Source organism: Vulpes vulpes, chromosome 5 (genome assembly GCF_048418805.1).
Source record: "Vulpes vulpes isolate BD-2025 chromosome 5, VulVul3, whole genome shotgun sequence".
In the NCBI taxonomy this organism is placed as follows: Eukaryota; Metazoa; Chordata; class Mammalia; order Carnivora; family Canidae; genus Vulpes; species Vulpes vulpes.
The window spans coordinates 115,215,036-115,242,951 of record NC_132784.1 but is presented as its reverse complement, the minus strand read 5'-3'; the positions used below and the strand labels follow the sequence as shown (position 1 = coordinate 115,242,951).

Sequence of the window (27,916 nt, the reverse complement as noted above, 5' to 3'; positions counted from 1 at the left end):
TAAACGGAATTGTCCTAGTCCCAATTAATGAGGGTTCCAGGACCTTCAAAGCAAAATAATTATTACAGGCATGTGACAGTAGGTATAGACGGATTAGCCACCCTGGCAGTGTAGCAGCACCAGCCACTCAGGGCCCCCTAATTCTCAGGCCTCCTGCTCTGGAGAGCCCTGTACACTCTTCCCACTGGTTGGGGACCCCGTTTATGTGAGTTACAGCTGTTGGTCTTTACCATAGAAGGAATTAAAACAGAATTTTAAGATATTCATTAGTTCATTAAAAAGTAAAACAATCGCATGTTAACATAAGTATTTCGTGAAAAATAGCTATGTTTCTCCACGTAAAGACTGAGAATAGTGGCATTGTTTTATGCTATTTACAGGTAGAGGACACCTGGGTTCTTCCGTCTGCTTTTCCACTGTCTGTGGGACACTCGTGGGTGAGGGGGACAGAGGGATATGTGGTGACATCACATAGTTCCAACCTCACGGGTGCCCTGGGAGCATCTTGGTTCCTCGGCTAGGGAGGGGTCGCCAAGGCTCCCCGAGGTCTCCTGCAGAGGGGACCCCTCTCCCCTGTTTCAGCCTCCCCGGCTGCATCCGTTTGAGCAGCTCTGTGGTCCTCTGACTTCCTGCTGCGTCCAGTAAAGGCAGGCTCTTCCAAGTTCACTGAAAAATACACTAAATGGATAGAATTTACTCAGTTTTGAGTTTTTCCCTTATAAATTATTCATATCTGTTCTCACCTCTTGTTAGTGAACATTATGTAGAAAGACAAATGAACGGTGAAATTACATTATTATTAATGCAAGACCTTGAAATGATCATATAAAATTCATAAGCTTGCTTTTTGTTGTAATATACGGGCCCTTGGTTGACTTTTGTTTAAAAATATACGTATCCATGGGATGCCTGCGTGGCTCGGTTGGTTAAGCAACCGACTCCTGATTCCGGCTCAGGTTGTGACCTCAGGACCATGAGATTGGGCGCCAAGTCGGGATCCGTGCTCACGGCAGAGTCTGCTTGGCGTCCCCTCTCCCTCTGCCCTCCTGCCCATTCTCTCTCTCTCTCTCTCTCTCTCTCTCTCTCGGTCACTCGCTCACTCGCTCACTCATTCTCACTCTCAAATAAATCTTTGAAAAAAATACCCAGTAATATTTTCTGCAATGGAAAGATTCCTAATTTGTATTAGAGAAGTAACTATACTGCATTTTATGGCATCTCACACACTCAGTGTGACCCTCACGCAGACACGGTTGTGGGGAGGAGGGCCCTGCCGCGGCGGCTCGGGAGGCGCAGCTGGGGTGTCACCCGCTGTGTGTGAGGCCGCCCCTCCGGGGGCCCGGTCCATGGGTGCTGCAGGACTGCAGAGGCAGGGGCAGTGCCTGCCGGGCTCAGGGGCTTGTGCGGTCGGGGCGCGTTTGCTGAGCACCTACTGTGTGCCCTCGACCTCTGCTGACAAAGGCCGAGAACAGGGACGGTGAAGGAAGACGCGCGTGGCTCTCCGCGGTGGGGTCGCCTGCGCTCGTGCTCCAGGAGGACTGCCCGGGCCTCGAGGCGTCTGAGCACCGCACGGCTGGCAGGGGCAGCAGTGAAGTTGCTGAACTTGTGTAGACGCGGTGCATCCCGGGTCCCCACGGCAGGGGAAGCTGTGTGTCCCCTGATGCCCGAGCTGTTGCGGGCACTTCCTTCAAAGCACAGTGACTCAGGCGGTCTTGCCACGTGGGGCCAGTGGGCGACCTGGAAAAGCCTTTAGAAAGCAAACCCTCTGCCAGAGGGCGGCTGAACGTGGCTACGGGTTATTTGAAGCACCGTGTTTACTTAAAGAGCTTGGAGAGCTAATCGAGTTTCCCCAAAGTCAGAGGGCTGGTTAAGAGGGTGCCTCGCGGGCGGCTGGGCAGGATGTGCCCCGCCGGGGACTAGCGCGCCTTTCCGGAGGGCCAGGCTACGGCGAGGGACAGCGAGGGACAGCGCTGCGTCAGCACCGAGGCTGCGCTGAGATGTGTTGAATTAAGGGTTTCAAGTGGGAAAAAGTCATCACAGAAGCTGCAGGTTCGGTTCAGAGATACGTGGTCATCAAGTTTCTCCTCCCCGACGTCAGGTTAATGGGAAATCGGGAACCAAGAGCCAGCTTGTGTCACCCTCTCATGCCTAAAACCTTGCTTGGTAAGACAGGCACGTTTTTAAAATACTTCTTTGAATACCTGAATCACAAGCCTTATTTTTCTGCAACTTGTCATCCTTCTGAGTGGCTACTCTGATCACAGCCAGGAGACCAGTTGGGGTTAAAAGAAACTTGTCAGAGTATTTTCTTGTCCCATTCCTCTTACCCTCCTGGGTCAAAATACTTAGAGTTTCGGGCACAAGAGTTTCTTGACCTAAGTCACTGCTGGTAAATATCACATTGGTCTTTAAAGCATTTTTATCGGGGATCCCTGGGTGGCTCAGCGGTTTAGCACAGGGCGTGATCCTGGAGTCCCGAGATCGAGTCCCGCATCGGGCTCCCTGCATGGAGCCTGCTTCTTCGTCTGCCTGTGTCTCTGCCTCTCTCTCTCTCTGTGTCTCTCATGAATAAATAAATAAAATCTTTAAAAAAAACAACAACAAAAAATAATGATGTCTTTGAGAATGGACACAGAGCTTTTACCCTAACGTTGCAGGTGGGAGTGTGGTTCAAGGGTCACAATAGCAGAGAAGTGTCACTGCTGAACCTTTATCATCTGGTTGTTTGAGTCACTGATGCTGGGATCTGATAGGGACTCTCCCTGGGTCCTTGGCTGCTTGGTCTTTGAAATACGAGTATGGAACTTGGAGGAGTCCAAGTTGTGGGTTGTGGGTGGGTTTGCAAAGTGGGTCTGCCTGAATTAGGAGCAAGTTGGCATTTCATACCAGTTGCTTCATTTAGGACCATTCCAGGTAGATGGTGTACTTTACGGACTTAGCTGAGGTGGTCACAGCGTGGCTGTCGTGGGATTTGCCCACACTCTGCTCAGTGACGTGTGTGCAGGACAGAGAGAGGCTGCTGGTAAAGTCTGATCCCAGACGCAGAGGCCATCGTGCTGAGCCTCCCGCATGACGCAGGGCTGGCCGCTGCACGGGCGCGGATGCCACAGAGCATCCACGGAGCATGCACACCTGTGGAGCAAACCGTCTTCTCCAGGGTGACGTTTCAAGCTATTACATATGTTGGACCAGCCAATCGTAAGAAGGAAAGAGTTTTTTAAGGTAAAAATTTTTGTGGTAGTTTATTTAATGAGAAGAGGTAAAAGTTCTACTCTTGGAAGATATTTTGGTGTCTTTATTGTTGCCGTCCATTGAAGACAACAGGCAAACCGGACGGTGTTCCCAAAAATCCTTATTTTCTCCTACAGATGTCCCCAATCTTCCTAAACACAATGCTACTGCCCTTTATCAGAACTCTGAACATTGTAAATTTTCTTTTTATGTTATTTTAGTGACAACCTTATCTCAAGCCGTGTTCTGTGTTTTGGTCGGTTTTCATTGTTGTCAGAAAAACTTTTTTTTTTTTTTTTTTTCAGAAAGACTTTTAAGAGATTTGTTAGTTTAGTTAGCTGTTTACTTGTTTTTAACCTTGAGAACTTTTAAATACTTTGTTTTTCTCTGAGATTCTAACTCTTGTTAAAAATGCATTTTATACTTTGAGTCATGTTTTTCTGATTATGATGTATTTTGGAAAAGAGTGTTAGGATCCTTTTTGAGGTCAAGAATTTTTACTTTAAATTGAACACCAATAAAAAATAAATAAAAAATAAAAAATAAATAAAAAATAAAAAATAAATTCATTATTAAAAAAACAAAAAAACAAAACAAAAAAAACCCCAACAACAACAAAAAAGAATTTTTACTTTAAGAATGAGGGAAGAAGAAACGTCAAAATCCAAGTAAGCTAGTATTAAATAAACTACTGTTTAATCCTTTGAGAGCCGGGGTTCTGTTTGGTGTCCAGTTCCCTTGTCTGCTGAACTGATTAATGATAGGGAATCTGTTTTCCCCCAGTAAGTGCTTTTCTGCAATTCCTGAAGATGCCTATGCAAAAGGAAATCTTTCCAGAGATTTTTCTGATTAAAGACGACAATGCAAACACTAGCACCTGGGACACTATCTCTCGGCTTGTGTGATACCATTTTCTCCAAATATGGCTTTGAATTGATTTACCATTTTCTCATAGTCGTAGCCACATATTATTACAACCACATGAAATGTATGTGCTGTGGACTTAGGATACTGGGTGAAAATAATTTTTAAAAATTTCTCCCACAGCAAAAAAAAACACACATACATTTCCCACAAAAAAAAAAAAAACAGGGCTTTGGAGGCAGCTGAGTCCAAATTCCCATCCCCATGTCTCCTGGCATGTTAACCCCCTAGGCCTGGCTTCTCAACGGTGAAAATAGGGTGTAGAATGTCCCCGTATGGGATTACAGTAACAATTACATCAGATAATATGTGTAAAAACCTGGCGATTTGGCTAAATAAAACATGTCTATTAGCAAGGCCATAGGAAACAGAAAAAAGGAAAATCCTTATTCTGTTAGAAACTTAGGATACTGGGTGAAAATAATTTTTAAAAATTTCTCGATGTTGTGCGGCCCTGGGTGCTCAGTCGGTTAAGCATGTGACCCTTGGTTTCAGCTCAGGTCGTGATGTCAGGGTCACGGGACAGAGCCCCCGTCGAGCTCCCTGTTTCTCTCTCCCTGTGCCCCTCCCCCTGCTCACTTTCTAAATATATAAATACGATCTTTAAAAAAAGTTCTTAATGTTGCTAACGTTTCCTCAGCAGTAGGTAGTAGTCTAAGGAAGACACTTTTCATTACTGACAATCTTGAAAAAGACATCTTGTCCTTCTCCATTTTGCTGTTTCAGAGCAGAAACCTTACTGAAGAAAGTATCCCAAAGTTTTGTGTCTTCCGTCCATGAATTTAAATCATTTTGAAATCCATCATAGCTGAGAGCTATGCCTCTGGAGTCCTTTTGTTGGCAAACCTTCTTAAATATCAGATGGAAAGCAGAGGTGAGCTGATCAATAATTATTGTTACTAAAAGAGAGATGCCCTTTAACATATAGAAGGTTGCAGTCCCCACACTTCTGTTATTCTGGGAACTGCCTGCCTTATTAAATAGGCTCATTCAGTCCTGTGTTCAACACGTGTCATGAGCTTTCTCCGGACCCCACTGTCTGTGATGGAGCCAGGAGCGGGCAGCGGTCCCGGGTCCTGCTCCTAGTGTTCGCTGCCGGGCTGGTTCACCAGGCGCCAGCCAGCCCCTGGTGCTGCCCTACAGGCAGGGGTCACGCTCTGTGGAGGAAGAAGTGAGTCATAAATAAGTATGTACGTCGGTGATTAAGCTAATTTCAGGCAGGGATCAGTGCTTCAAGGTCCGGGAGCGCTCACCGTGGGCGCAGACAGATCTATGTCACCAGGGGGAGGAGGAGACAAACGCTGGTCAGTCACAGAGATAAACAGGGCTAAAGCCACAAAGGAGAAGTGCAGTCCTAGGGGACCATATGAGTGGGTGGGTGGGTGGGGAGGAGTCCATTTTGGGGGAAAATAGGGAAGATTTTTAGGAGGTGACATGTGGGCTAAGACTTGGGTGATGACTAGGTGTGTCAGTCTCTGAGCGCTGTCACATGCGGTGCTCCGGACTGGACGGTTAGGGCGATAGAAGCCTGGATCAAGGTGTCCCTTCCGAGGTCTCCAAGGAGGATGTCTTCTGTCCTCTCTCCCAGCTTCTAGTGGTTTGCTGGCCGGCTTTAGCATTTCTGGCTTGTGGACATGTCACCCCGTCTCGGCCTTCATCCTGACTTGGGTGTTCTCCCCGCGCGTGCACGTGCATGTGTGTGTGTGTGTGTGTCCACCCTTCCCCTTTACATCAGGACACCGGGCATCTGAGTTCATCTCAAGAAATTACTCTGTTGACCGTGTTTCCAAATGAGGCTCCATCCTGCGGCACTGGGGTTAGGACTTCAGTGGATGGACTGGGGTCAGGGCAAGTCCCAACACCAGCCATTGGCCAAGTGAAGACAACAGGATGGAAAACCTTTTTCTCAGGAAGTGAAGACAACGTTTGCAGCGTGGCCCACTCGGGGATAGACGTGGGAGCCGGGGCAGTGCGGTGACCCCAGGACCTTGGAAGGGTCGGACGGCTGCAGAGGCCGCGGGAGCCCTGAGCACGGCCTGCAGGAAAGCGTGATCGCCGTCTCCAGGTGCTGGCCTCCAGTAGCAGGAGTTTGTCTGTCGGGAGGCAGAGAGGCTGCGGCGGCAGCTGCAGAGGAGCTTGTGGGTTCGGGTCGTCCTGGGTCAGAGTTCCCTAACGTCGCTTGGGAACAGGATCTCAGGCATGAGGGCTGGGACTCAGAACCTGAGGGGACTGTGTTTCAGGAAGAAGTCAGAGCAAGCAGCCCACGAAAAGGCAGAAAGAGCCACCTGCAGCAGGAAGTGCCTGGACAGTGCCCTGTTTGGAAAACCGAGTCCGAGGCGTCTTGGGACCTCAGGACGGGTGAGTGGGGTTGGGTGCTGCATGGAGGTCAAGGAGGAGAGAGTGGGGGAGGGACGCGAGGCCAAGATGGGCTCTGTAGGAGGGGAGCATGGAAGCCCGGCTGTTGCGCGTCGAGGAGTAGAAAGCAAAGCAGGCGTGAATACGTAGGAAGCGCGTTTACCTGGGGCGCAGTTACAGGAGAGCGTAAAATCCTGGGGAGCGGGTCGAGCGTTGGTGTGGAGGCTGCGCCAGGCGTGGTAGCAGGTGGCACGGCGAGAGGCAGGGGGCCCGTGAGCTGGGACGGGCTGGCGACAAAGAGACGCAAGAGCGGTGTTTCCCTGCACAACCTCTGTCCTTTTCTCCAGACCCCAGATGGTGGAGAAGCCAGCGATGTGGGGACCCTATTGTAACTGTCCCGTGGGAGCAAGGCCTACGAGTCCAGGCAGAGGTTGTGGATTCCCAGACCCTGGGCAGAGTGGGCGGGAGAGCAGTGGGATCCCCTGTGGCTGCCGCCCAGGGCGTGCGTGCCCTCGGTCAGTCACAGGCCCATGCACACGCTGCACTTTGTGCTATCCGGGCAGTGCCAGGTCGTCGCGGCCGCCTGCAGCTGCGCGTCACGCCCGATTGCTCATGGGGGTTCGCACACGGCCCGACTGTGTTTGCTCGTGGTGGCCGGGTCGCAGAGCCTGGTCCTGGCTGCGAGTGTTCCGAATGCCTGAGGAGCCACTGCCAGGAGTGGGGGGGTGGGAGGGGGGGAGGGGGGGCCCCGGCAGAAAGCGGACCCCATCCTGCTCTAATGCTCTGAATTAGCAAAGCGATCCTGACCTTATTGGCAAAACCAAAATCGGGGCAAGCAGACAAAATTTCTCTGTTAAAAATGGAAATGGCCGTGGAATTTAAGAAATACAGCAAGTGAACAAAGGGCAAAACAGAGACAAATCAGGAAATAGACTCTTAGCTCCAGAGAACACAGTGATGGTCACAAGGGGGAGGTGGGCGGGACGGGCGGGAAGGGGTGCACCTGTCGTGATGAGCAGCGTGGAATCACTGGGCCGGACACTCGAAACTAGTATTATACCGTATGTCAACTATCCTGGATTTTAAGAAAGCAAAAAAGGACATGAGTTTAAATGAAGGAAAATACACCCAAATGTCCAACTTGGAGATGACACCATTGGTGCAAAATGAAAAAAGTTTGTGTCTGAATCATTTGTCGTGAAAAAGAGACTAAGACTGTCACCGTTTTGTGTGTTTTCAGTTTTTCATTTAAAAAAATGACGTTTGGGGTGCAGTTTACAACAGCATTGGTAATACTGCAAGGTAACAGATACTCTGATTTATAAAACAAAAATTAACTTGCGTCTTGACTGTGATGGGCAAGCCCGCTGGCCAGGGCAGGGCGGCCGGGGTGGGTGGTTCTGGTCAGGAAGAGCCGACCAGGGGTGGGCGCGAGGGCCAGTTGAGTGCCCGGGGAAGCATTTTGGGGGAATTGCAAAAGGCTTACTCACCTTTATGGAGCTAACCCCCTCGGTGCTTTTTTGCCTCCGTACTCATTTCAAGGAGTTAACTGAGTAACTGTCCACTTAGAAAACTAGTTTAACCCATTTTAGTGTTACTTTGGCTTATATTTATTGTTTTAAAAATAAGTGATCTTTAAAAAGATTTATTATTTATTTGAGAGAGAGTGTGCATGCATCCCGCAGGTGTGTGCACGTGGGGGGAGCAGAGGGACAGAGAGAGAACCTCCCGCAGACTCCCCATGAAGCACGGAGCCCAACACGGGGCTCGACGCCACCACCCCGAGATCACAGCCTGGGCTGAAACCAAGGGTCAGATGCTTAGTTGATGAGCCACTCAGGCGATCTTTTTTTTTTTTTTTTCAGTGATCATTTTTAAAGAATGCTGAAATACACACTCAGCCATTCTTTTCAACCTGTTCCTATTCCTTGTTGGGGGGATGTTGGGAATCCATCCACAGCAGCAGTTGCGTGGTTCTGAGCCTTCATATCAGGATGGAGGAAATGATGTGCAGTTCATCTCTTTAGAAGAATATGATTGATAGACGAACAGTCAGAACAGAACAAAGAGTCCAGAAATAGACCCACACGGATAACCAAGCGAGTTTTCCGCAGAGGTGCCAACGTCATTCTGTGGAGAAAGATTAGTCTTTTCCACGTGTGCTACTGGGTTGGCTGGATCTCCTGCGGGACGGCTGAAATGGCCTTGATCTCTGTCTCACGGCAAATACCAAGGTCTTTAAAAAATAGATCATAGACCTAAATGTCGTAAAACCGAAAACCAAAACTTACAGAGCAAAGGAGAGGAGGCCTTTGTGTGCCTAGGGTAGGCAGTGATGTCTGTCTCCGTCCGTGCAGGCCTCTGCAACAAAGCACGGGCATGGGTGGCTTAGGAAACACAGATTTAGTCTCTCATGTCTCTGGAGGCCGGAAGCCCGAGGTACAGGTGCCGGCAGGTCGGTGGAGGCCGTCCGCACGTGGCAGAGGGGGCTGCGGGGCTCCCCGGGCACTAATCCCGTCCCCGATGGCCTCTTCCACGTGACCTCATCACCTCCCACAGGCCCTTTCCTACCGTCCTCACAGTAGGATGGAACAAGCATCCAGGCCATAGCAACTCCTTAGGACAGAGTCACTATTCATGAGATTAAAACAAACAAAAAAGTTCTGATCAATTGGACTTCAAGACTGTACACATTTGTGGCCTCCAAAAGTATCTATTTAAAAAATGAAAAAGCAAAGTGTAAAGGGGAAAAAAATATTTGTAAAATAATGCCTGACAAAGAGCTTGTATCTAGAAGGTTTAATGAACTTTTACAATAATAAGACAATGTCTTCAAAATCTGCAAACTTGAAAGGACACTTCAGTTATCTAAAATTCACAGTGGGGACGCCTGGGTGGCCCAGCGGTGGAGCATCTGCCTTCCGCCCAGGGCGGGATCCTGGAGTCCCGAGATCGAGTCCTGCATCGGGCTCCCTGCATGGAGCCTGCTTCTCCCTCTGCCTCAGTCTCTGCCTCTCTCTGTGTCTCTCATGAATAAATAAATAAAAATCTTTAAAAAAAATAAATAAAATTCACAGTGAGGGGCACGTGGCTGGCTCAGTCAGTGGAGTGTGCTTAACCATAAGATCTAAACAACAAAATAAAATTCGCAGCAAGGTACCGGTTCCAGCGCCATGGGGACGTGTCCGCTGTCGTCAGAACACATTCGGTTAGAGGCGTAAGAGCTGTACCTTTGTTGTGTGTCAATTATCCACCAACAGAGCTGCTTACAAATAAGAACCTGAAGTTGTGTTTTAAATAATTAAAATACTGTTAGCATCTAGTTGTCCATATTTGTTAAAAAGCATTAGACCAGTTAAATTTGCGAGGAGTCACTGTGATGGGGGGGGTGGTTAACCCTCTGGGGGCCGCTCCGTGGCCCGTCCCGAGTAGTTCCATCCCGCGCCCCACGATGTGCGCTTGAGAAGTGACGCCGCCTGCCCCATCCTCTCCGAGAGCAGCTCCTGAGCATCCGCAGCCTCACTTCGGTCGAGTGGCTCGCGTCTGTAACCTGCGCGCCGGGTTCGTTACCTGTTCTGTATTTCCAGAGGCTGAAGTATGTGGTGTCACCGTGGAACGACACCTGCCGTAGGAATGTGCACGTGTTCATCTTGGGTTGACTGTAGGGAAAGCCCTGGCTCTGAGTCCCAGGACTGCACCTTCTCCCTCCGTCGTGTCCCGCACCTGTGCCCTCGAGCTGCTTGATGCCCTGCACATGCCCCGTTAGCATCCGATTCTCCCTAACCGGGTTCTTTGAGCTAAAACATGAGCTTTCTTGCTAAATGGTCTTATCTGTAGAGCTGCAGTCACTTTCTCAGGGGTCGGTTATAGAACATGGAAGACACTGTACTGCAGGGATGTAAACGCTCTTTTGGGTGGAAAAAGTCTGCATTAGACGATGTATTATAAAAGGTTAAGCCAGTATCAAAATCTCTCTTTTCCAGAGGCGGTAAGTGGGATTATTTTTAACAGACTGAGCTCACACGGCAGCTGGGGGAGGGACACAAGTACTGAAGCATCGGGTTGGTTTTTATGCGGCATAGAATAGTCTTTGAAGAGGAAAAGTGATTCTGTTGAAGAACAAGTGAAAAGTATTAGGTAGTTTATAGCTCTTGAAACGCTTCCTGCTGAATTTTTGGTTTAATGATAATTTTTTTTTCCGTTTAAAAATGTACCTAATACTCTAAGCCATTTCCTTCCTTTTTTGTTTTTGAGATTTATTTATTTGACAGAGAGAGAGAGAGCACGAGTGGGAGGAGGGGCAGAGGGAGACCAAGAATCCCAAGTCGACGCCCCGCTGAGCGCAGAGCCTGACCCGGGCTCCACCTCGGGGCCCTGAAGTCAGAGCGGAGCCAGCGCCCCATAAGCCATTTTCATTTTTTTAAATAATAAATTTATTTTTCATTGGTGTTCAATTTGCCAACATACAGAATAACACCCAGTGCTCATCCCGTCAAGTGCCCCCCTCAGTGCCCGTCACCCAGTCACCCCCTTCCACCACCCCTAGTTCGTTTCCCAGAGTTAGGAGTCTTCATGTTCTGTCTCCCTTTCCGATATTTCCTACCCAGTTCTTCTCCCTTCCCCTCTATTCCCTAAACATTATATGTTCTCATTCATTTGGGGAACATAAGCCAATTTTCAAATGCGCATCTCTCAGGAGCTCCCACACAGCTGCCTGGGGCTGGCACCTGGGGCTGGCAGACGAGGCTCCTTTTCCCTTTGTGATGGGTGCTGGGTCCTGCAATGCACCCGGGCCAGATCACCTAGTAACATCACATGACTTTCCTTCCCTTGCATCTCCTGACACTTGAGCTTGGATTTTGGACTAGTTTAAATCGAACAGTTGGGGGACTTGGGCCCTAATCCGGTTTATTATAGTACATAACTAATACTGAGCTAGCTGAGCTTTTGTGACTTTTAATCTTTGATGCTTCTGAGGAAAGATTTAAATGTTTTTGGAAAAGATTTAAATATTTTTAGAAAACAAGTTGCAAAAAAAAAAAGAAAAAAGTTGCATGTACGTTTTTGAGCAGCTTCTATTTGAAACAGCACTTGGCGTGAATGCAGTCTTTCACTTTTTCAGCTGATTCGTACAATAAGGCCACGAGAAAACCAAAATTCACAAGAATTGTGTTTCATACAGTCTTGCCACAGCCTTGTGCTCTCTCTTGGAGTTTTCAACCTGTTGATTATAAGGAGGAAATCAAGAAAGTAGAGTCTTGGATTCTAATGGTAAGAGGATATCTACAACAGTTTTACAAGTTACTCACTTTCGGGGCGCCTGGTGGCTCCGTGCTTGAGCGTCTGCCTTTGGCTCAGGCTGTGACCCCGGGGTCCCGGGATCGAGTCCCACATCGGGCTCCCCACAGGGAGCCTGCTTCTCCTTCTGCCTGGGTCTCTGCCTCTCTCTCTGTTTCTCAAGAATAAATAAATAAATAAATCTAAAAAAAAAAAAAAGGAGTGCAACATATGCTATATCATTAGGTGAATTTGTGACATTAATTAAAGCAAGTAAAACTGAGGTAGTTTAGTTCCTAAAACCCCGAAGGGGCTCAGGTGTTGGAGAGTGGATGTCGCCTTACGAACATGCGTCCTTAGGACTGACCAGACGGTGGGTAGGAGGGGGCTCTGGGCTCAGATGCCAGCTTTTAGTGTCCATTCTGCAGTTTGGGTAAACCTTTGTTTTCTCGTCGATGAGATGAGGGCCGTCCCGGTGCTTGCTCCTCTGGGGGCAAATGAGTATTCATCAAGGCACTGGTCATGTGAAGCCGTACTTAGGTCGTCCACGGGACATCGTGGGATGGGGAATTTGGATCAACTGTGTCAGTACACGACACAGAAAATAGGAAATCTAATTGGTGAGTGGCTTTCACTCCGTTGTACCTTCATGTGTTGTTTTTCTTGGCTTCTGTTTTCTTTCTTGTGCTGGAGACCCAAGGAATGAATCAGATTGTGGAAAAGTAGCAGCACCCTTCACCACGTTTGCAGACGGGTGATATATCACTGAGTCATCTGAAAGACTGGAATTTGCCTGTAATTATGCTTTAAATGAAAACAACAATAACCAAAATAACCCAGGACTGACTTTAAAAAAAATACTATTTTTCTAGAGCAGTTATAGTTTCATAGCAAGTTGGAAAGGGAGGTGGAAAGACCTCCTGCGTGCCCCCCGACGCCACTTCTTGGAGTGGACAGACCTACACTGACACAGGATCACTCAGAGGCCGCAGTTTTCTACATTAGGGTTCATCCTTGGGGTTGTGTCTTCTGGGGATTTGGGCAGGTGCATCTGTCATTATCGAATCACTGCCCCCCTGAACCCTAGAGCTTCACCTCCTCACCCTTCCTTCCCCCTTGCCCCCCAGCAACCACGGATCTTTCTATTGTCTCCATAGTTTTTCCTTTTCCAAAAGGCCCTATAGTTAGAATCATACAGCAAGTAGCTTTTCAGATCAGCTTCTTTCACTTAGAGAGATAAGCATTTAAGTTTCCTCGGTGTCTGTTTGTGGTTTGAAAGGGTCATTTCTTTTTAGCTCTGAGTAATGTCCCATTGTCTGCGTGGACCACCATTCATTTATCCATTCATCTGTTGAAAGACATTGTGGTTCCTTCCAGAACATACTTTTAACGCAGGATAATAACTCACCTGACAAATTAGGGATAGATCAATATGGAAGTAGTGAACCACAGTCCCAGGTGATCCCAGTGTGATCCCACTGAAGTTAACTATGATCTTACTTGTGATCAAAGCTAATATTATTATAAGAACAGAGTGATGAGCGGGGGTTGAAGTGAGGGGCTCGTCTGGAAATCTGGGCGTGGGTGGAGGCAAGGTCTTATGTTTGTCTTGTTGTTATTTTTTAAACGGAAAAAAATAAGAGGTTATTTGTGAACCGACGGGAGTGACCCAGTAGAGAGGGAAGATTTTGCAAGAAGTGTTGGACAGTAGCCTGTGAGATAATGGAATGGAGTGCACAGGTGCAGGGTCAGCCTTACGGGCAGGAACAGCTTATCTCTGGAAACCGGCAGGTGTCAGAGAGCTGACCTGCCTGCAGGTGCTGATGGGCCCATGGCAGTGATGGTTCTGCCGGCTGCTCCAGCATCCCTAGGAAACTGGAAACCCAGGTTGTTGGCCCAGCCTGGGGATGGGGAGGATTTGTCAGAGGTTTGGGATCAGATGTGAAATAATCATCTAAAAGGAAATGCTGTCAGTGACTGAAGACAAGGGTAGGTTTCCTTCCTAAAAACTGACAATAGACTTACCAGCAGGTGCCAGAAGGCTGTGGGTAGGTAACACCTTCCAAGTGCTGGGCAAATAATTTTTTTAAAAGATTTATTTATTTATTCATGATAGACACAGAGAGAGAGGCAGAGACACAGGAGGAGGGAGAAGCAGGCTCCATGCTGGGAGCCTGACCTGGGACTCGATCCCGGGTCTCCAGGATTGCGCCCTGGGCCAAAGGCAGGCGCCAAACCGCTGAGCCACCCAGGGATCCCCTGGGCAAATAACTTAAGAGAAAAAGTAGAAAGAAGACATCTTGGGATCTGCTGACACTGAGGATATTTACTATCAATAGACTTTTTGCCAAAAGAACTATAGAACCTTATGGGTCAACTAGAAGGAACTTGAACCCAGATGCAAGTGTGAGAGGCAAGAATCCATGTGAGCAGAGAAATGGGCAACTATTTTGGTATATCTAAGTAAGCATTAATTGTAAAAAAAAAAAAGTGAATATTAAAATGTCACACTGTATGTTTAAATATATCTACTAAATGACACTGTGACGGGTTTGGAGCATACGCTTTACTCTGACAGATTGCTCAGGTTGCCGTGCTTCGCCTCTAGGACGAGTGAGGACAAAAAGCCACGCAAACTCCTGCCCCTTAAGCTGCCTTGGTGATTGCCGTTTAGAGATTGTGGGTGTGGTGCCCCCCGGATTGCACTATGGAAAATGGGAAGGGACCAGAGGTAGCAGAGATATGTGACGTTACCTTCCAGGTATACTAAACATTTATCAGACGCCACAGGCATGCCCAGGCTCCGGGGTGTTTGCGTAGAGCCTGGGAAGAGTGCCGCTCCTTGCGTCAGAACCCATGCATTGGGCACTCCCTCAGCCCAAGATGGCAAGGTGAAGAAACCTCAAGTGTGTGCTTAAATACATTTTTTTTAAAAAAGATTTTATTTACTTATTCATGAGAGAGAGAGAGAGGCAGAGACACAGGCAGAGGGAGAAGCAGGCTCCATGCAGGGAGCCAGCCAGACGTGGGACTGGATCCCCCGGACTCCAGGATCACGCCCTGCCCCGAAGGCAGGCGCCAAACCGCTGAGCCACCCAGGGATCCCTTAAATACCTTTTTTTATTATCCTTGTCTCCTCCACTGTGCTCAGATCAAATAAGACCTAGCATAGGTGCCGTGTGCTCCCCACAATTTAGGTCCCTTTTGTGGAAAAGGAAAGTCTGTCTGTTTCTTCCAATCAGGAAGGCCAGAGCTAGTAGGCAGCTGAGAAACACTCTCGTGTCCTTTACATAAAGGGTTAGACGTCTTTGGAAATCACTGGGGGCGCCTGGGTGACTAACTCTCTTGGTTTCTGCTGGGGCTATGATCTCAGGGTTGTAGGGCGGAGGCCCCCCCCAACCCCCCCACCCCCACGTCCTCTATCGGGCTCCGCACTCAGTGGGGTCTGCTTGAGATCCCCTTTCCCTCCGCCCTTCCCCACTCACACATGTGCTCTCTCTAAAATAAAAAAGTGAATCTTAAAGAAAAAGAAAGAAAGAAATCACTTGAAACATGGAAGTTTTGATTACCTGCCAATGTGACGTTTTCTCATCTCTTTTTCCAAAACTAAAAGGTTGCAGTTTCTGAATTGTGAGATAGAAAATCTAGTTTTGTGGGAGCTTCCTAAACCTCTGCTCTTAGGTGATCATCATAAGTCGTTACTAAGCCATTTATTCTGAACGGTGCCAAATATGCTATTAATATGCTAAAATATCCATAGACTTTTCTCACCTAACGTTACCATTCTTGATGTTCAGGAAAGCTAAAAATGCATTCCCAAAATTTTCCTCTTAATATGATATTTTATATTAAATTTAGAAAGGATAATTTTTAGCTTATTCGGGGACTTGTGTTTTACCTAATAAAATGATTCCCAGTTATTTGATCATATTATTAGAGCATTTTACCTTTTTAAAATTGTATTTTACTACGTCATTAGGAAAACATGAAGTATACTCATGGTGCAGGTAACGTCTGCTGGTAATGCAAACCAGATTGCTTCTTTTGAGGCTGATTTTATTGAGTTTTTAGATGAAAATTCTATTGTTAATATATCTAAAATAAAGAAAAGGAAAATAAAAAAATAAAAAAGGAATTAAGCAGCTATCATAAGCGCTTCTAGGGATAAGTCAGAGCATAAAATACAAAAATAAGATGTGTTATGACACATGAAATGTTCTGTGGGGTTAACATTTTACAAAAAGTCAAAGTAAGTCAAGAAATATCTTTCCCTCTCGGTGTTCATACTAAGGCCGGCTAGTCTGAGACACATATCGCTAATGCTCAGAATGGAAAATGCATGCACACCTGTGGTACAAGAAAAATGTCCTGGTAAATATGTTTATACAGCTGCGCGGTCATGTCAGTTATTACGAGTCCGCTCACAGAGTCCTGTAATGAGCCTCATTTTCAAGCAGCCGTTAACTTTGGCTTAGAAATACTAATTAAAGAATAACTTCATTTTTCAAACGCAGACTGTATAAACAGTATATGGCATCGCCCTGCTGTCCACAGGCGCTGAGGGCGTAAATTTGATCATGAGTAGATGTTGCCTAATTTCTGAGGAAATAGAGACTTTCTGTAGGACTATTTATTTATAACTTATGCTTTCATGGCATACGATGCCCGCTCTTAGTACCAGACTGAGTTTCCATTAAACTTTATTGCGCTCACATGGGCTCTTCTGTCATGCGTTAATAAAATCATAAAATTGACTTAATTGGGCTGGCCTGAAAGCTTCCTTTATCATTAATAATTCCATTTATTCCCTGGGCTTATTAGTTTTGGATAACTTGAGTGACTTCATTAAGATCTGCACTAGAATATGAAGGAATATCATTTAAAAATTAAGCACAAGTGAAAACAGATTTTAACACATAGGCATAGGCCTCTGAGGATTGAAAGCAATCTATTTGATTCAAAAGAGTGGGTAACGTGTCGCCACTAAATACATATCCCCGGGGTGTTATCGGTGGAAACATCTCGTCTGAAAACGTGGCCGGCAGCGAGGAAAGGTCGAGGGCCGTGGAGCGCCCAGAGTGCAAGGCGCACGGCTCGCCCGTGGCCTCACTCGCTCGTGCCCGCGCAGGGAGCCCTTCGGGAGGCTGAGGTGGAGGCAGGTGCCCTCCGTCGGCGGCTGCAGCAGCCCCTGCACGGGCAGCGGAAAAGGGGCCGCGGTGGGGACCCATGTGTCCATGTCCACTCCTTGAAAAACCAGGTCGGAATTTTTTTTTTTTTTTGCTTGTTTAAACAATTTAATTTCTAAGGTGGACACGGACTCATGAGGTGCTTGCTGCTTTGAGGTTCGTCATGCCAGGTTTCGGCCTTGGTATTTTTCATGGCCCTCGGTGTGGCGACGAACATATGGCCAGAGCCTCATAAATACTTAGTGAAGTTCGGAGCGAGTACTAGGAAGGAGAAGAGTGGCCGTCTGCCGGCAGGGAAGGAGGGCCTTCGGGCAGAGGAGGTCCGCGGCGGCCACGCTGCTGCAAGGGCCTGCTCGGGGGACCAGGTGAGGTCGGGACGGACGAGGCACCTGCTTACCAGAGGGGCCGAGGTCGCTTTGCCGTGACGGCCTGGCTGCTCCCCTGACGTCCGGCCCGGGGAGGACTGGCTAACTCTGTTGGATGTGGCAGAAGGGGAAGAAGCCAGGCCCGCGGTTCTCCAGGCCGGTCCCCCAGCTCGAGCTTCTGCGTCCTCCGGAAACGTGTGCGACACACGACATGCAGGTCCCTAACCAGCGTCTCCCGGGGAGGGAGCAGCAGCCTGGGTGCCAAGCGGGTCTCCGGGGCCTCTGCTACCGGCGGGCTTCTCGGGAAACGGCGGGGGCCCAGGCGTCGCACGGACCGGAGGACGCTGGGCCGTTCCAGCAGAAGACAGGACGGCTCACGGGCGGGCGGGCGGTCCGGCACGGCGGCCAGCCATTAGTGGGCCTTCACCGCGCGGCGTCCGAAAGGACAGAGATGTTGGCACTTCGATGGAGGAGCACAGGCTTTCAGCCTTGTAGGTCATCAGTTTACCCAGAAGTAACTGGACACTTATTCATAAAACACGCGGTCGCTATATCGTGTGAGGGCAGGAACAAAACCAGCTCAAGCCAGAATGACGCGCTTCCACGCGATGCGTTTATTTTCCTAGAAGGTAAAACTACCAATCAAAGCACCAGGTGATGCCCAGAGAGTTAGGTCATTGGCAGCTGGATGTTCTTAAGCATTATTTATTTTGAAATCAATAACCCAATAAATTTGATTTCTCTGCACCAAAAAAATATTTCAATGTGAAATAAATGGAAGCCTTTTACAAAATCAAAGACCATTATCTCCTGGTCACTGCTGGAGACGTCTAAAAAATTTTTATTCTTTGACCTTTCCCTTTTCTTTTCTTTTCTTTTCTTTTCTTTTCTTTTCTTTTCTTTTCTTTTCTTCTTTTCTTTCTTTTTTCTTCTTTTTTCTTTCTTTCTTTCTTTCTTTCTTTCTTTCTTTCTTTCTTTCTTTCTTTCTTTCTTTCTTTCTTTTTCTTCCTTCCTTCCTTCCTTCCTTCCTTCCTTCCTTCCTTCCTTTTCCTTCCTTTTTCTTTCTTTCCATCTCTTTGTGGTATTAACATACTATACTTTGCAAATGTACGGGATCCTGGTGGCCTCAAGATTGGTTGGGAGACACTCTTTTCCTTACATATATACTTCCTACAAAAAAAGCTTATTGGGATGGCTTACTGCTTTTTTTTTTTAAGGTTTTATTTATTTATTTTAGAGAGCATGCAAGGGAGGGGAAGAGGGAGAGAATCTCAGGCAGACCCTGCACCGAGCACAGAGCCCTCCTTGGGGCTGGATCCCATGACTTGAATCAGGCCCTGAGATCACGACCTCAGCCGACACCGAGAGCGGGATGATAAAGGACCGCGCCGCCCCGGGACGCCTCACTTCCGAGACTGATGGTGGCTAAGTGGGTTTGAACCGGTTCCTGTTAACATCACGTTCCAATCCAAGAAACATTTTCCTTAGGATCATGTCACCAACCATACGTTTAATGTGGAGAGCAGGTTCAGGAGGGATGGGTCAGTCCGTGTGCTTAGTGTTTTATACCCATTAGCTCGCTGGGGTTCTTGGAAGTCAAGCGTTGCAGCTCGTTGTGAGCCGCGCAGGTCATGTGCCCAGCATACACGTCACTCCTATTTTCAATCAAAGCAGATACAACATACATGCCACAGAGGCTGCGTCAGTGCTGTGACGACCCAAGTTTCCACGGACACGTCTGGCTGTGTGCACACCTTCCGGCGCCTGTGCGCCCACGTTGTTTATCTGAACCCGGCTGTGCGCTAGGCAGCACTTGGAGACCACAACACGCAAGCTCCGGTCCGCAGGCCAATGACACAGGCCTGAGCAAACAAGCGATGCGGCCACCAGAGGATCGGGACATGCCCCGTAGACCCTAGGGTGGCAGGATGGGGAGCTGCGAGGGGACGGCCTCGGGCTGTGATCCTGCCAGCGTCCTGCTCAGGGAAGGAGTGAAGCGAGGACCTTCCCTGCCTCATGTCACTGTCGTCCCGCCGGCCGGTGGGGGGGCCTTGGGGCCACTGGACACCGCGGCCCGCAGAGGAAGGTGGGAGATGAGGCAGCAAGGCGACCACCGCCGTGCCAGGGCCAGGCTGTGACGTGCTGGTGGCCACGGGGCCGCCCATGGACACAGGTGGGCAGGACGACGGGCCTGTGGCCACCAGGAAGGGGGACAAGGAGGGACAAGGTCAGGACCACACAGAACACCTGCCCTCTGACAGTGACCCTGCAGCCCGAGTGCCCAGGTGTGTGTCACAGACGATGCCCCCCGACCTGGCACAGCGAGCCACTCTCTGGCCATGTGTCCAAGCTCAGAGGCGAGGCCGCGGCCTTCCAGAAGCGCCGGGCATCGGGGTTGGCTCACCGGGGTCCTCCGGACGCACGTGGGCCGGCAACGACTGGGCGGCAAGAAACACCACAGTGACTGGGAAGGCCTTTGGGGAGGCGGCGTGAGGCCCCAGAGCCTCGGCCCGGCCGCTCGATGCAGCGACGGGAGGCGCCGGGTGCACGTGGCCCGGGAGTACGAGGAAACGAGGACTTCAGAGACGCGCATGTAAGGTCAAGGTGTTTACCGCGCACACACCGCCCAGAGGAAACCCCAGAAAGCATCATCGACCAGACGAGCCAGCCCGGGGGGTGCACGCACGGGCGAGGTCACGGCCGTCGGAGCCAAAGCCACGGCAGCGGTGTGGGAGTCGCCCGGCTCGGTGCCCGATGGGGCCCCCGCGGTGGCCTTAGTGCAGGTTCTCCAGCCACAGGTGAGGGGTGACCGAGGGGAGAGCTGCGAGGGGTGGCCACCTGCGCCGGCTGTGTGGAAGGTGCTCCCGGGGGCCTCAGGTGGCCGTGCCAGCTTCGAGAATAGGGGCCCTGGCCCTCAGAGGGTCCCGCTGCACCCCCGGCCCCCGGCAGCCCCCGGTTCACAGCTCTTACTAACGCGTTGGCCGCAGTCCTGGCGTCTGGGGTGACCGCGGGCAGCAGGGGCCCCAAGAGAACGAGGCTGGAGCCTCGAGAGAAGCACGTGTGGGGCACGTCGTCACCGCTGGCTCCCGGCCGCCGCGTCTCCGGTAGGTAGGTGCAGGTGACAGCAGCCCGATTCCCCGGCCGCCCCCCACAGCGCTCGACTTCGTTCCCCCTCGGCTCCCTCGTGCCCCCGGCGGCCACAGCTCTGCCTCGTTGCCCTCCTTCCCCGTCAGGTCTGCCCCCTTGATGCTGTGGCCAGTGTCCACTTCCCACGTGCCTTTACCCTTTTGGGGGGTCGACCCCTGTGTTAATCAAGCTGTCCTCACTTTATTCTCCGGGCTCAGTAGAGAGCAGAGGCCCAGAAGCCAGTCGCGCTCCATCTATGAGCTCTGGTAAACTTTTGTTGAACTTGTTTGGTTATTTGAGGTTTCACTAAAGAATGTGAGCTAGAAAAATAGCCGAGTGATAGGGAAGTGCTTTCATGTCTGCGTGTTGACGTGCGCTCGAGCGGGGGCGGATGGAGCCCGGGGTCTCGCACCGTGAGGCCCTGGCAGGACTCTCCACCGGCAGGATTGTATTTTTTATAGCAGGAATGCTGGGGGGGAAAAAAACTATACTTAAAAAAAACTTTGAACTGCACTTTCAAGTGGTGAAATAAAGTAGAAAGTATGATCGGAACTTAGCACGTTAAAAACTAGATTTATTTCGATGCTGTGAAAAGTGTTGCCCCACCCTGTCTCCAGGGTTCTCTTAAAAGGTTTAGCTCAGAAAAGATCAGAAATAAAATATAAAATCGAAAGACTGAATCATTTTATAAGTACTAAAGAATTAAGCAGAGAAACCAATGGGTTAAATTTATTTTTCATGAATAAAACAACCAGCTTTCATATACCAGACCATTAGCTTGTAAGTATCGATTCAGAGTGCAGGGGTTAACCCGCAGGCCTCCCTCATCCAGGCTGAACTTCAAGGTCAGGGCCTTGTCTGAAAAGGAGGTCGGTCCACAAAATATTAAAATTACTGGAACTCTATTTGTTTTTATTTGCTCAGGAACAAGATTTTACCCCGTAGGCTTCTTTTCCCTTTTCCTCTGCTTTTATTATTTAACCTTTTATCCCAAAAAAGAAGTCCCAAGATATTAGCATTAAACATTCAGTGAAAGAGCAGATGAAAAAGGGAACAGGAACCTTTTATTAGCGTCTGCCTTTTGGATAACGTCTGTAAAATCTGAGTTTCGGACGCTCCTCGTTCCCATATAACCGCTCTGCTCCAGAGCCAAGTGCGGATACCTTGTTTTATTCCCAAATTCGTACTTGAAGGCAGGACTACTCCATTTTTACAAAGCGCTCCGCGTAAGGCATGAGCGAGGCCTGCTCATCCGGCCGATGCTCGGCTCCCCTGCCCCGGGTGGGTGGAGGCCTATTGCTCCGATGCCCGGGATCCGAAGAAAATCATTAAAACCCCCAGGGCGGTTGTAAAACCGCTTGCCCCTCTATTTGAGGTTCGTCTCGATCAAAGACACCAGGAGTTCAGTTTTTTTTTTAATATTTATTTTTATGTATTTATGATAGACACACACAGAGAGAGAGAGAGAGAGAGGCAGGGACACAGGCAGAGGGAGAAGCAGGCTCCACGCAGGGAGCCCGATGCGGGACTCGATCCCGGGACCCCAGGATCGCGCCCTGGGCTGAAGGCAGACGCTCCACTGCTGGGCCCCCCAGGGATCCCCAGGAGTTCATTTTTTTAAAGGAACTTTGTGAAAGGAAAAGCTTCAGGAAGACGGTACAAATGCACAGTGGAGCTTCCCGCACCTGGCGCCGGCCACCTCGAGCGAAAACGTGTCGCCACACGTGACTTCAGGTGCCTCGGGGGGTGTTAGGTGCATGCTTTGAAGTTGGGGTCAGAAGATTTTTTTTTCTCGTGACCCCGTGGGGGTCTGTGCATTAGTATCAATTAAGATTCAGGTTTCTTCGGACCGGTTCGAGGGGCTTTGCCGTAGAAACAAGGCGTAGGAAGGAGCACCTCCTCCTGCAGCCTTCCTTGCCCTCTGGAGAGCGACACAGGTGTCACAGCCCAGTAACCGCTGCCCTCTCCACGCGGGCTCATGCCGAGGGATCTTGTAGAAATGCGAGGAACTTTAAGATCCTAGTAGCAAAGACTGAACATCTTTTTTTTTATTTTTTTAAGATTTTTTTTTTAATTTTTTAATTTTTATTATTTTTTTATTTTTTTATTTTTTTATTTTTTTATTTTGGTAGCAAAGTTAGCCATGCATTAATTCTAGTGCTGGAAATCGCTCCTAGAATCCAACTACTTTGGAAAAAGAAATTAGAAATATTAAAACAAACAAAAGAATGAGACAACGGCCACGACCCCTATGCTGTTGGTCTGGGAGCATTCCCACAGGACAGGTTTGAAATGATATTATATAAACAATAGGATTTTATTTTTAAGTAATCTCTACACCCAGTGCGGGGCTCACACTCATGACGGGGAGGCCAAGGGTTGCATGCTCCAGCGACTGAGCTGGCCAGGCGCCCCCGGACAGCACGGATCCGGCCCCGGTCCTGAGCTCCGCTGCAGCGGTCCTGGACACGCCCTGTAGCCGTCGTGGTGAGACTGGGGACAGCAGTCATTCCTAAAAGGGAGGCTTCTTTGATCTACATAAGAAGTACATCTCAGCTTTAGGGATCGTTTTAGAGATTTGTGACAGGCCCTCTTGTTTCTGGACACCGTGCAAAGCCAGCGGGGTGCAGGAGGGCCGGGGGCAGAGCTGCACCCTTGGGTGTGGGGTCGGGGGGAGCCTGGCGCCCCTGTTCTGTGGCCCAGGACAGGCTTGCTGTGCTGGCCAGGGAATTAGCTCGAGGAAGTGGAGCCTGCTGAGGCCCGGCCGGGGGTCCCCAGGAGGACCAGGACTGTTTGGAGACCGGACAAGGCAGATGCCGTAACTGGGGAAGGAAGCAAACCGCTCGCTGGGCCCATTTTTCCAGTTCCCCCCACGGTGTTTCTCGTCTTCCGTCGTCCGGTGACAGGCCTTTGCGGATCTCCGTGCTGGATGTCACTAAGGATGTCGTGGTGACTACTCTTCTGTCCCTTCTTGAGGCAGAGGTGGTACGGGTGCCTGTTGTTACCGTAACTTGAAACCCTGATACAACAACCTGCCTGATAAGGTGCATCCCTTATGGTGTTGCTGTGGTTGCTCCGGACTCGGTGACCAAGCGCCCATCTGCCTTGGTGGTTCTGGGCGAATGCGGTGCTCGGGCCAAGGCCTGTCCTGCATCTGCCCTGGTAATGTCGTTACACTGTTAGGTTGCGGGCTTTGTTGTAAAGGAACAGAAGTGTCAACATCCCCTTTAAGGACTTCCCACTACATTTTTGTCAAAAGTTTTGTGATCGTAGGTTATTTGAGAGCTTGGAACAGGTCCACCAAGTTGTGGCTTTTTCTTCTCGACAGATGCTTAGGATTGAGGATGTGCCAGGTGGCCGCTGTAGGTTTTGTCCACCCCTGGACACAGCATTCGGGGTCCTTTATGGACGCCGGAATGTAGCAGCCCTTGCCACAGCACGTGCATGGCCTGCGCTGGGCACTGGGACGCCTGCCTCATTATGGCCTCATTTCCCAGCCGCCGAGCTAGAGCTCTCATCTGTCCGGACCCACGAGGCCCACCCTGGCTGGCAGCCCAGAAGTCTCCCCTTCACGGACAGTCACGGCCAGCTAGCCTTGCCTAGGCTTCCTTAGGCCTTTGGGGTTTGCAGCGAATGTCCCCAAGATGCTTGTTCTTGAGGATCCCGATCGGGGGGGGAGGGGGTGGTCATGGAGAACAGCAGCCGTGATGGTGTCCGTTCCCCTTCGGAGGTGGCGCATCCTGAGCTCAGTGACCTGCCGGGCATGGCGAGGGGCCCTCCCACCTTCCGTGACCTGATCCTGGTTTCTGACGTTCCCCCGTCTCAACATTTGCTGGCAGCCAGGCCTACGACTCGCATCTAACGACCCTGCGATATGTCCAAGGACTTTAAAGAAGCCTCAATACAGTACACAGTGGAGGCCTCTGGGATTCTGATACGAATGACTGTCCTCCTCCCTCTTCCTCTGTTATTAACCCATTTCTTATCCTGTTAGGGGCAAGTCCCAGAACTTTCTTTTGTACAAACTACTCTCTGAAGCCAGACATGGCACGAGTTTCATCATTTTAGACTATTTGAACTTCTGAACCACTGAGGAGTGTTTTCCACGTAGGAAACCACTCCCACTGCTTTTGGGAAATGCAGAGGCCCCAGTGCTGTACTCTGTCAGGGTTTGGGTCGTTTAAGGTTCTTTGCGTGCCAAAAATAATATTACCACTGTTACAAAAAGTATGAATCAATGGGACCAGGATTCTCCCTTACTTTCCTCTGTGCAGCTATGTCTGCAGAGTGTCATCGGGCCCCTTGGTGGGAGTCCCCGGCAGCGACAACAGGTGTCTGTAGGTGAGGGATACATCTGTTTTCCTGCAAGGTCTGACTTTTGGAAAATTAATTTGCCTGCGTTTTTATTTCATGACATACAGAAAGCAAGTGTAACTTTCTCCATAAACATTAGAAGTCTGGCCCCTAATAATTTTCGATTTATTAGTCATAATCCCACTCTTAACCTACGCATACCACATTCATTTAGATTTATTTAGATTTATTTGGTCACAGCACAACTGAAACCCTTAGAATAGTATTGCAATTAGATCAAGAGTCAGGACACAGGGGTCTCCGTTCTGGGAGTATATCTCGTGCCGGGAGAACCTACTGTTAAAGTGAAGTTATCTTCCTTTGAAATCCTATATCACAAACCAGAAATATTTTGGGAACTCCCCAGAGCCCATGGGTACGTTAAACTCCGCCTTTAAATCATCGTGCATGACACGATTATATTCTCAGATGATCCACAGTCTAATCTATTTTGTTATGGCTGAAATGTTCCAGCTAGTTTTTGATGCGAGACTATCAGCCCCGGGCCTCGGCTCCTCCCCTAATGCATGACACATCCTGCGTGCGTCCTGCGGAGGAGCCGCTCTACCTTAAAAACAAAACAAAATTAAGCTTTTAAAGTGTCCCAAGAGGAAGCTTGCATGCTAGCTGCTGGAGCGACCTCCCATGGTCTGGATAAAAGTGTGAAAAGCCGATCGCTGGTATTGCTTATGATTCAGCAGCGGTTTAATGCTCCCAATTTATAAGCAGACAGTAGTGCCACACATCGCAGTCATGCTTAAAATATATTGGATCTTGGCTGTTTCTTCCCCATAACCGCAGCGGGCGTGGTCCTTGGGGCCCACAGAAATCAGCAAAAAAAAAAAAAAAAAAAAAGTAAGATTCTGTATGCCGAGTTTTCTTTTGCATTGCATTCCAAAATCACATTTATTCTCCTTAACAACGTAGCAGTGACTTGACAAACGGAGAGTACGACAGTGACAGCTGTAAGACATCATTCTTTCTAATAAATATTTGTCAGGTACGTGCCACGCACTGGGGGGGATGATAGTAATAGAGTCTGTGGGGTCAGGTGTGGATTAAGAGGGTGGAAGAGAGAGAGAAAAAAAAAAGAGGGTGGAAGAGGCATAGAAATGATGGTGAGTCTGGGAGCTCGGTGTTGCCTGAAGCGGAAATGTGGGTGAGCTTGGCCGAGGGCCATGCCACCCGGGAAGGAGGGGGCACGCATGGCAGCTCACAGGGATGGGGTCTTGGGGTCTCAGGGTCTCAGGGTCTCAGGGTCTCGGGGACACAGGGGTATGGGGCCCGGGCAGGCAGCCAGCCGAGGCTCAGGACGTGGCACTGCGCACGCATTCACGAGATACTTATTTAAGTTAAAGTTTGGGGTTTAAGTGACTAAGAGGATAAACAGGATGCTCGAGAGGCTGAGGATGACTCGATAATTATACGGGAGCTCCCCCTTCCCGGGTTGCACTTCCCACGGGCTCGGTCAGCCGCCGTCTGGAGGCGATGACCTGCTGATGTGGCCGGAGCGTCAGGGGCCTGTGTCCTGCACCCCACACACCGCCTGCCCCGTCACGGGAGGTAGGTGAGGGCGGATGTCAGGGGTTCAGAGGGAGAGGCCACGTCCCCGCAGTTACTGCAGCCCCCTTGTGGCGATGGCCGTGCATTATCGTGTGTAGGGTTGTTCATCCCCCCCCCCCCCCCCCCCCCCCCCCCCCCCGGGCCCCGTCTATACCTGAGGCTGCAGCCTAGCAGGTGTTACAGGGACGGTTCTGGAGGGTCCCGTACTGTCTGCGGTCTCAGGCTTGCCCGTGTCCCCACAGGTCAAGGGGACGACTATATTCTAGATCATTGAATTTGAGCTGCTGGCAGGACACAAATACTGAAATTGAAATGTCCTGAGACTGCAGGGGCTGCAGAAAAAAAGGTCAGGGACGCCTGGGGGGCTCAGTGGGTGAGCGGGGCATGACCCTGGAGACCCGGGATCGGGCCCATGTTGGGCTCCCTGCTCCGCCCACTCCCTCTGCCTCTCTTTCAAATCAATAAATAAAATATTTTTAAAAAGAAAAGAAGTTAAAGGCGACGTCACAGGAGACCGAGCTGACAAGAGCCGAGCATCGCTAAGATTCGGAACAAGACAATGGCGAGACTCCTCCAGAAAAATGGGATTGGGGGTCTCAAGGTACCGGACGTCAGCATAGTGGAGACCGACCGGGAGAAGGGAGCCTTGCCGGGGGCCGTAGGGGGCGAAGAAGCGAGTATCAGGAAGGACGGGCGGCGGCTCTCGCTTCTGAAGGATGGTCTTGTGTCCAGGGGGCAGGACGGAGGAGGGTCGGGGGGCCCGTCCCACCGGGAGGGGAGGACTAGCAGGCCCCCGGCGGCCTCCCGGGCTGGGGGACGTGAACGGCCTTGCAAGCAAGAGAGGAAGGAGCTGGCACAGAGGGTGTGCAGGGTGTCAGACTCGTGAACAAGAAGTGGGGTTCCGGAAGGTGCTGTGGGCGCTGCAGGCCATGAGAGGAGCGCAGGAGGCCGCTGCGTCAGGCTCGCTCCCCGCGGGCGTCAAGAGTGCAACGGACACATCCTCGTCCTTGCACGGTGATCCCCAAGTTCGTGAGAACTGAACTCAGAGCTGGGAGGGGCCTGCGGGGCCCTGCGTGGGTTGTGTGGACCCGGGGTCGTGGCGAGGGCCACAGTGCAGGTCACGGAGCTGGCTGGGAGCTGTGACCCCGGGCCCGGCCGTGACGACGGGCAGCAGCTGGCTGCCCCAGAGCCCGCTCTGCCTCCTCCCGCCAGGACGGCACGTACGGCGGCTTCGACATTCCCGACCGAGGCCCCGTGGACGGGCGAGCTCATCGGCACATCCGCCCCCCGCTCCTGGGGCCGAGGGCCCTACCTGCCTGCCGGCTGCTGCCGCCGACCTGGCCCACGCCGCGTCCCTCTGGCGCAGGAGAAAGGACCTCCAGGGTGCCATCCCCGGAGCACGGGCCGTGAGTCCCGAGGACGTCGGACGCTCAAGCCGTTAGCACTCGCTTGACCTCTGCACCTTCCGTGGAGGATCAGGGCGGGCGCAGAGCTGGGCCGCTTGTCCTGTGCAGAGTGGGCTGCGGTCCTCGGGGC

At 50.3% G+C, this 27,916-nt stretch overlaps 1 protein-coding gene across 24 annotated transcripts in view; it reads left to right on the top strand.

Annotated features, from left to right (window-relative positions):
• Nucleotides 1-27,916, top strand: part of DISP1 (dispatched RND transporter family member 1) — a 160,103-nt gene that overhangs the window by 84,852 nt on the left and 47,335 nt on the right. For 7 of the 24 annotated variants that reach the window (XM_072759744.1, XM_072759732.1, XM_072759731.1 and 4 more), the window contains 2 exons: nucleotides 4,882-5,029; nucleotides 6,396-6,513. The exons of 12 other annotated variants lie outside the window; for them this stretch is intronic. In XM_072759744.1, the coding sequence (XP_072615845.1) occupies nucleotides 5,017-5,029; nucleotides 6,396-6,513 (131 nt within the window). In that variant the 5' untranslated portion in view covers nucleotides 4,882-5,016. Of the gene's footprint in view, nucleotides 1-4,881; nucleotides 5,030-6,395; nucleotides 6,514-27,916 lie in introns of those variants that run through there. 5 more of the 24 variants (XM_072759740.1, XM_072759752.1, XM_072759737.1 and 2 more) reach the window with 2 other exon arrangements.